The sequence below is a fragment of the Quercus robur genome, chromosome 9 (genome assembly GCF_932294415.1).
Source record: "Quercus robur chromosome 9, dhQueRobu3.1, whole genome shotgun sequence".
Lineage (NCBI taxonomy): Eukaryota > Viridiplantae > Streptophyta > Magnoliopsida > Fagales > Fagaceae > Quercus > Quercus robur.
This window is the reverse complement of record NC_065542.1, coordinates 11,557,271-11,567,484: the sequence shown is the minus strand read 5'-3', so window position 1 is coordinate 11,567,484 and position 10,214 is coordinate 11,557,271. Positions and strand designations below refer to the sequence as shown.

At 32.4% G+C, this 10,214-nt stretch overlaps 1 protein-coding gene across 1 annotated transcript; it reads left to right on the top strand.

Annotated features, from left to right (window-relative positions):
* Window positions 1-893: 893 nt before the first annotated feature.
* Window positions 894-2,883, top strand: LOC126699698 (ethylene-responsive transcription factor CRF4). Its single transcript, XM_050397649.1, has one exon. It carries the CDS (start codon window positions 1,497-1,499, stop codon window positions 2,574-2,576), a length of 1,080 nt encoding a protein of 359 aa, XP_050253606.1. The 5' UTR covers window positions 894-1,496; the 3' UTR covers window positions 2,577-2,883.
* Window positions 2,884-10,214: the final 7,331 nt, after the last annotated feature.

The window sequence follows — 10,214 nt, the reverse complement described above, 5'->3', positions numbered from 1 at the left end:
CGCCACGTTAGTTCTAGCTGTAAAAAGTAAATATTAACTTAAAAAGTGTACCAACTTGGGGTTGGATGAAGTGGTAAGCAGCTTCACTCCGCTTAAGTGAGGGCTCGTTCGAGTCCTCATGTATGCAGTTACCCCAGTTGGGAGCCTCACCCACCATTGCCAGGTGTGCGACCCGGGGCGACCAACGGATTAGTCAAGTATGAGTACGCCCTGCTTGGATACCGTGGCCGGCGACCAAAAAAAAAAAAAAAACTTAAAAAGTAAAATCTGAACAATATAATCAAAACTCAAAAACCTTTTTTTTTTAAAAAAAATTGGGTTAAAAATATTAACACCCACCGAGCCAGCACAAAATGAATTGTCTTCAAACATTGGTTATTTTACTAAAATACCCTCCAAAAAGTAAATTAATTACCTTAATTAACCACACATTCATATACAAGGTAATTATTGGTCTTTTTATGGGTAGAGACTTCCTAACTGGTCAGAAACTAAAATTTTGACCAAAAAAAATTGGCAGGGCCGGGTATCTTGGGCCTCACGTGACTGGCCATCACAGAGTTCGAGATGAGTCATATTGCTGACTCAGACGCGTCTGATACATCTCATTGGCCCAGATCTTGCCACGAGTGAAGCATTAAAACGTGTCATGATCTTAAGCCATCATCGGGATGCGGCGGACCGCATACTATCACTTTTGGTTTTTCAACCGGAATCTTTGGCCCGACCCACTAGCTCCCTAATATGACCCTACCCCCCACATTTTTGAATTTTTATTTTTGAAAAAAAAAAGATAAAATAAAAATTGAATAGTATTTCAATTAATTAATTAATTTAATGTCAATAAAGGTTTTAGTATCCTGGGTTTTACAATTTCGGCTGTTGGATCCTATAAAACAGCAATTTCAGTGTTTCGGTTTCCACCGCAACTGAACTCTTTTTGCTTTGGCTTCTCATACTCACCATCTTTTACTACTTCACTATTTCTCTTGTCACAGAATCTTTTTCTCTCTTTACACACTGCAAACTTCAAATCTCTCATTATTTCTTCTCTGTGTACTTTGTGGGTTTGATTTCTAAACCGCAAAGATTTTCATTTCCCTTCCAAATTTTGATCAAAAACTCAGATTTTTCCCAAACGGGTAAAGAGTATCAAAAGAAAGTCTATACATAGTTGTTGATCCTTGATATCCAAGGCAGGTGTATATCTCTGAATCATATGTTATTTTCTTTCCTTTCTTGGTTTCCTGGAGCAAACCCATTTAAAGTCTCTGCCTTGCTGGAAAACTTTTTCCATTAGAGCTCTTCTGTGGTTATCACAAAAAGTCTTTTGCTTGCTTTCAAGTAAATCCTTTTTTGGCTCAGTGGTGATCTTTCTATCTATTTAGTCTTCTTGTTCACGATTCTTAGGCTTTCTCGAACCTCTTTATTCTTTCATTCGCTTTTCCTTTCGATGCGAATAGTCCGAATCTGATCAGAGAGAAAAAAAGAGAGAAATGGACCAGAGTATCCTATGTCCAATCAAGTACACAGAACACCGGAAAGTGACAAAAAAGCACACAAAGCCACATAAAGCGGTCTCCGATGGCCGGAAACATATAGAGCCCAGAGTTGTTCGGATATCCGTGACCGACCCAGATGCCACGGACTCATCCAGCGACGAAGAAGAGCAAGAAAACTACTTCTTCCTCCGCCGGCAGCGCGTGAAGCGGTACGTGAACGAGATCAACATCGAAACCAGCTGCAAAGCCGCTGTGGTATCGAACCCGAGGAAAAGACCCGCGGTTGAGTCCGCGGCCAGTCCTATCAGAAAGGTCCGGCCGGTTAGTAGAGCTTCTTCAACTACTACTACTCCGCCGAACGGCAGAAAGTTCCGTGGCGTACGGCAAAGGCCTTGGGGAAAATGGGCTGCCGAGATTCGAGATCCGGCGAGGCGTGTACGGCTTTGGTTGGGGACTTACGAGACTGCAGAAGAGGCTGCCATGGTTTATGATAATGCAGCCATTAAACTCCGTGGCCCTGACGCTTTAACGAATTTCGTTACTCCACCGCCACCGCCGAGACCAAAGCCCGAAATCAATGTCGCTTCCGTTTCGGGTTACGACTCGGGCGATGAGTTTCACAACCTGTCTTCACCGACCTCTGTGCTTCAATACAGAACTCAGTCCAGTGAAGAAGAAGAAGCCGAGCCGCCGAAACAGGAACCTGAACCGGTTCACGAACCGGTACCGAACAGTGAACCCCAACAGCAGCAACATGAACAACAACTGGTTGTTGAAGACATGTTTCAAGAATGTCAAGGCGAAACGAGTGTGTCCGATGATTTGGGTGACTTTTTGCAGTTCGACTTGCCTTGTTTCGGCGATGCGTTCAACTTTTCGGCACCCGATTTGCCGATGCTTTCGGAGCCCCCTCTTTTCTTTGATGAGCCAATACCGGACGATATATTTAAGGACGATTTCGGTGCGTTATTCGGTGATAGTTTCGGGTCTACTTCAACGTCGACAACGATGAACCAAGGTGATGATTATTTTGATGACATTTTGTTTGGATTGGACCCTCTTGTGGAGCTATGACTTATGAGTGAGTCACTGTGAGTGACAGACTCTTTGGAATGAGTGATTGTTGTCGCCGTTGCCGATTTCTCGGCAGATTTTGAACCGGTTACAACAGTAATATCGGCTAGTTTTTTTTTATATTTATTTTTTAAATATTAATATTATGGAGCAATAGGTTGTATTAGTACTAATTATCTATTTAAATATCTCTGCTTAAATTAGCAGAGATATGAGTGGAGTTTTGTTTTAATTTTTATTCATAAAGTTTTGTTAAGAGTGTATAATTTTCAGGGATTAATGGAAAAAAGTATAAGTTATTAAGTCATTTTCAATATTCAATACTTTTTTTTTTTATGTTTCGATATTTCACTCAAAATTTTTAAAAATAGATTATTATTATTGCACTCAAAATTAAGTGATGCATTTGTTAGATTCTTTATTTAGGCATTAAATTAAAAGGTGTATAAATTAGAGGTTGTTTACATGGAAAAACGTATTTGGTTTTTTCCAATTTTATGGTGCTATAATGTGACAGCACTTTATGACTTTTTTTTTAATGGGTCAAATTTATGGGAATGCCACAATGGCATTCCTTTTGTATTTGTCCCCACACGAGCAGGCGCAATTAGCGGGCAAGGCCGGTCGATTTAGTCTGAGTCTGCTTACCCGTGTGTGTAATGTGAATCCATCCATGTCTTTTTAACCTTTCATTTTATGCTTTTCTTCTAAACTAACTAGTTCTTTTTCTATGTATGTAAAGCATGGTACACAGCCTAATAAAGGTTTTCATTTTTATATTATATATAATCTCTGATTGATTCTCTTATCTCTAAGTATTAAAATGTGGTTGAAAAGACATATATACGATATAATTAAATCAAATTCAGATTCTAGGAGATTTGAAATACGAATCCCGTCTACACTAAAAATCAAAATTAGCCATCTTTATCAATCATTACGAGGGGAGACGAGATCGTTATACGAATAAATTCTATGAATTTATCCTAGCAGTCAAAAACCAGAGAAAAGGGTAAATGTGGTTTCTCACTAAATAAGGCATTATGATACTCACTCGGCCACTTGTGTTGTGAAAGTTAAATGGGGTTAGGAAAATTGGGATATAGCTGGCACATGATGCTGCTGGCAATAAACATTTATGTGACCTGTGACAATGAGACTTATATACACGTTGTAAATGACCAATAAGGAAGTTTATACTATGGCTGGCAATTAATGGGGTTGGGATTGATTAATGATAATTACCAATCCTCCAACTTTGTGTACTAAACTTATACTAATTAATAAGTTTCACAAAGTCAAAAGAGGAAATAGAATTAGAGACTAATAATTGGGTTTGATTTTGATTTTTTGTTTGGGTTCAATTGATTAATGATAATTCAATATGTAAGGTGGAAATTAAAAGAATATTCAAAGTGACATGAAGAGCACGTACAAAGTACAAACTACAGTGTGTTGTACTATGGGTAGTCTTATTCTACACGTTTGAGAAACTCTTCCTTGAAAATAAGACAGCTCAGTCAAAGGAGCACACAACTAAATAAATTCTTGGAAGCTATACTTTAGTCGGGTGAGCATTTCTAAACAATTTGTTAGAAATTGGTCGTAATTGGGGTGTACATGTTATAGACAATTCTTGTTTATATATGTATTTGTTGGAAACATGTTATAGACACTTAGTACTTTCATCATAGTTTGTTTTTGAAATAAAAGAGATCATTTTATGATAATGTGTCAACAACATTTTTATAATATTTTCATAACAAACTATAGATAGTAAATTATTATTGGTTCTAATTTGAATTCATTACTTAAATTACTCTTTTATCCATTCGTAACAATATTTAAGATTTGTTGTGAAAATATTATAAAAATGTTATGAACATATATAACATTTCTCTTCATAATTCCACAAGTTTTATGTGTTAACATGTGTAAATGACATTCAATCATATATCAAAATTTTTTTTTTCAATAGATAAAGACTTTATCCCCTCATTTGATAAGTTTAATCCTCTCACTCTTATTACTACTATTTGTTCCAATTTGATCAATTTTATGTGATTTTGGAAGGTAAAACCATTGATAACCACAAAAAGTTTTGGTTTCATTATCAAATATAGGTACACATATCTTCGCATACTATTTATTTATCAATTTATGATGTTTTGTTATAATTAATATCTACGCTAAAATCTATTCATAAATTGCAGTCAACCAATTATCAAACTTTTCCTATAAAAAAAAAAATCAAACTTTTACCAAATTAAAAATAAAAAATTAGCGACCTTTATGGAAAAGTCAAATCAATCTTTTATGGAAAAGCCAAATATTGAGGAGTTAGTTATAACTAAGGTCATACTTCTCCACCATCTTTTTTGCGTATATTTAATTTATGGAAAATTTAATGGTACTCTCTCTCTCTCTGTCTCTCTCAACTTTAAGGAAAATCATTTGAAGCTATGCTCTATGTGGGTAATGGAAGTTATTAATCATAATTTATTTTTTTGGAAAGAACAAAAGTATTAGAATAATCTTCTCTTTCCAAAAAAAAAAAAAAAGAATAATCTTCTCTAAAAATATGTAGTAATTTAAATAAATGACTTTTTAGTTTTTTTTTTTTCTTTAATTAGCCTCGAATATTACATGTGTATCAGTGTATATGACATATAATTTGAACCATGTGACATATATATTCACATACACATGCATAAATACGTGTATCATATATTAATCCCCCTCAAGTCAAATTTTGACGGCATGAGATTGGGATTGGAATTGGGATTAGGGTTTGGTTCTTAATTTGGGGTCGATTTATGAATTTTGGATACAAATTTCATCTAAGTTTTAGTGAAATCCTACGCGAATTTGAGGATTTCGAACTCATTTGACTGTGCTATCTTCTCAATAAAAATAATCTATATTAAATGAACACTTGGCTTTAGCTTTGTTTGATGCAAAAAGTCCAGTTCTGGAGGGACTTATCCTCAACTTTTCAAATAGTTTATTAATTTTTCAAAATATTTAAAGGGCACAGCAGCCCTTCCAAATTTGCACACGTGTATCTCCAAGTCTATTCCTCTAGTTTCTAATTAAAGACAGCACAATATACCATCATGTGGAAGATAGATGTTATTCTTTTAGAGCCGGAATAAAAGTATTCAAAGCAAATATGAACACATGAATATTCATATTGACATAATCATGATTGTAACCCATGGTATGCTGTTGCAACCGATGAAAATTCCTATGATGACCCCCTTTTGTTTGGGAAGAAGGTTGCGTGAGTTTGATTCGTCATCATGTTAGCAAGTGTCCATTTTTCTCTTTCACACACAGCAGCTTCTTCATGCCCAGTGATGAAAGATTGAAAATGGTGATGAATAATTTTTAGGGCAATCTGTACACTTTTGTTTGTCACAGGAAACATGAAAGCTATCTCTGTAAACCTGCGTGATATTATGAGCATACTTGCAGGTCCTTGCACTGATACTTGCTTGACCAATACTCAAAGATGCATAGGAAAATGACTAAGCAAAAAGTTCTATCATGATTATTATGTCTTATTAATAGCAGTGTTTACTCCCACGCGCTCTTTACAATCATCACTTTAAACTTGGAAAAGCAAAAAATCATAATCATTTTGCCTTAATGTTTCTTAATTAAATTTATTTCCTTTTGTTTCTATCCCCTTTCTGCTTGCTTTCTATAGCCCGTAAATGGATTACAATGTTCTAGAGATCTTAGGGTAGTTTTACCATAAAGTTTCTAAAATCTTATCGGTTCATTTTGAAATGAGTAATTTTGATTTTTCGATGTCATCAATAATTTAAATAGATACCAAATTAATGATAATCTACATGTTATTTAAATGTTGATAATATGATAAAATTCAATCTATTTATTTCAAAAAAAAATAAATAAAATTTTAAAAACTTCAAGATAAAGCTATCCAAATATCCTATTTAAACAAAAATATATTTGTACACATTCGCGGTGGCATTCGGGTATGTAAAATGCGTCTTTATCCTGTCATCTTTTCAGGACAAGAAAAATCTATGTAGGACAATAAGGAGCAGATAGGATAAGACTATAAGATTTTTCGTCATCCGATCCCTAAACAAAAAATCAAAAAGCCTTCAAACAAAATCTCATATATATTGGCAACCCTCACACATCTTCAAATAAAAATATCCTCTAAATTCATATCGGTTTGATTCACTTGCAATAAGATGGGTTATGTGATGGGTCTTGGTTACCAAATTTGGTTATTATCAAGCAATTGGTGAGAAAGAAAATATTCAGATTACAAGAACAATAGGCAAATTTACTCTTTTTTTTTTCTTTCAAGGAACAACTTTGTATATACAAGCAAAAAAAAGGCCTTCTTTGATGCATAAATTTCATAGGATCTTCCAATTGGTTCTACTACATTATGCAAGATGGCAAATTGGTATTATTATATTCTAAATCAGTTTATAATGTGTTTAAAGTGCTATTTTAAAGGACAGTTTTTATGCAAACCACTACAGTTAAAAAACCCACCTATATGTATTATTTAAACAAGTCACATGACTCATTAAAAATGTCATATGATTATAAAGTATAAATACAGGTGGATGATTTTTTTAAGCACCGCATAGTGAGTTGCATAAAAATTTTTACAACTCAATTTACATAAAAACCTTGCTCAATTTTGAATGGGGAAAAAGCAAAAAAATATTTATAAGTGCTGGCTACTTTGTTATATTGATCTTTACTCCATTGGATCAAGTACTTTGGGTTTGGGGTCGATTGGTATGAACTTGACGAAGAACTTTCTCTCTAGGTTTGATCAGTCATGAATTGGTCCCCCTTTATGGTGGATGCCGGTTGGTACAAATTCTAGTATATCAAAATTGGGGAAATAATATAGATAGCTTGGTTGTAGTTTGGGTCTTACCTAAAAGGTTGTAGTTTGGGTGTGACCCATGACATGTGATAATCTGTACCATGTAGCTTTAAATGTTTAGGTAATGGTAATTGTGGGAACGTGTTCTTTCTATTCCTTTCACAACTTGGTGATTCATTGTGGTCTTGTGGGGTATTAAAATTTTATTGTATAAGGACCAAAAAGTCACACATATATTCATGAAAATGAAATGTGCATGGTGCTATCTCTTCTACACGCCTAAATTGCTACATAGATGATACTCATTACAACGAACCAAACAAATGGGGATGTAGAAGTTTCATTCCTAGAAAGTGTGTAATATCAATCTTCTTCTTTCTTTTTTATTTATTTATTTATTTATTTTTTTGAGAAAGGTAATCCATCTAATTTACAACTTTTTTCTTGTTGCTCGTGCAAAATTGCTTTGTCACATTGCTTACAATTTTTAGCTGAGGTATTCTTTGTTTAAGAATTTTATTAGTGGGGAAAAAAGCTTTTGTCTACTAAAGGGACGAAGGAAAATGAGTTAAAATTGACTTTAATATGATATTTAAAACAATGCTTTACAAGAATACCTAAAATAATACTTTCACAGAATAATTCATTAGGCTACAAACCTACGAGGCTATTTCTATTTGATTATCGTATTTTCAAATAACATTGGGATGCTTTTTCAAATAATTATGTTTTCTTTATATGAGATTTAAAAAAAAAAAAGTTTAAAAAGTCATTTTTGTATTCGCTGTTCTTTTAAAAGAAGTGTCTAATACTAACAGTGCCACTTCTTTTGAAAGAATAAAAACGCCATTTCATAATATTAAAAAAAAGGCCATTTCAAGATTCAAATACTGCTTTTGTAGTTGTGAAACTCATGGAGTGTTGATAAGTGATAACATGTTAACATCTTGATAAGGTTCTGGTTTAAAAAGTGCAAATAAATCGTTTAAGATGGCAAAATATTTTTGAAATTATCCTCAAAACTTTAATTGAAGCAACATGATTAAGAGTGCTAAGAATGCTTTTTTTTTTTCCTATTTTTTTAACCATCACTTTAGGAGAGAGCTTTACATTCATATACATTTAGAATAGGCCGGCTAGAGTAGAATTTTTATTTTGTATAAAAAAATGACAAAGTTTAGTTACAAAATTGGTTGTATTCTAAGACTACAACTTTAGTCAATATCTTTTTATTGGAAGTTAATTTTGACAAATCTACAAATAGATTACATTTTCTTTTTATATCCTTCATACTTGCAAAATTTCTAGAAAATTAAAAATCAATAGCTATGTCATCAATAAATTGTTTAAATTGTAAATTTTTGTAATTTAAAATTATGCATAAAATATAATCTTATAGATCATATAGTAAATAATATTAGATTGTAACAAAATTTGACATATGTATTAAAAGCGTAAAGAACATGCAATCCAACAATTAGATTTTCAATATATATAGTAATGTTAACGATATTGAGTAAGATTGTAGTCTTAGGTTACAATTAATTTTGTAGTTAAATTTTGTTCTAAAAAAAATAAGAATGCTTTTTTCTTTCTTTTGTTTTTTTTTTTTTAAAAAAAACTCTTGCTCCGTGGTGGAATGCACACCATGGGTTGGCAGCGACGCAAATGTTAGAATGAAATGGCATCCTGTTCCTGTGTATGAGATTATTATGCTCTATTGCTCTGGTTTGTAACAAAAATACTATATATATATATATATATATATATATTTATATATGTATCTTTAAAAAGTTATAAAGTGCTCATATATCATATAAGATACAATGTGTGATAAATGAAAATTGATTCATAATACAGACCTTCTTTCATTTTCATTGTAGTTGTTGATTTGAATGTATAAGTTGCGTTAATCTTGTGATAGGAAATATTTGATTTTCACCAAAGTTGTCAAAATCAAGATCCTACGTAAGATCGTTAAAGGTAGATGAGATCGTAAGTCGTAGGATTGGATCGTGAATCGTAAGATCTTACATATTTTTAGATTTAAAGTAAAAAACATATTGATAATTGCTTTGTACATTGAATAATCACGTAAATTATAAATTCATCAATAAAAAAAACTTAGTGTTGCATCATTTGATGTAATTTGCATGTTATACATCGCTAAATCTATATTAACAAAATAAATATATTTAAGTTTTGATCCAATGTATCTAAAAAGTTCAATAAATGTTTAATTAGTAACCAAATACCAAAATATTTATCAAAACATATGGAAAATATTTTCCAAGTTCTAAGTTCCAAGTTTGAAATCCAAAATAAATTAGCAAATGGAAACTAGCTAACTACAATATGGAATCCAAAAGCAAAATGAATATTAAGGTGAAGTGAGCATTTAATTATTCTCATTCTAAGGTTCTTATAACCACCGTCCTGAATACCTAATCATCATCATCTATTTCATCATCTACGTAGACATTATATATTTGTATACTAGAGCTAAAAAAGATATCAAGATACAATTTCACACTTAGTTATTCAAGTTATACCACTCAGCAACAATTAAAGAGCATGCTAAAAAAAATTAATCAATCAATATACAAATACAAGCGTAATTGATAAAATTCTATATTAAAAAAATATTTTAGTAATATTAGAACAAAAATTAGCATATTGATCAAACAAATTTAACAATATTATAGCTTAAAAGGCAGCAAAGCCAACATCAAATTTTTCATTTAGAA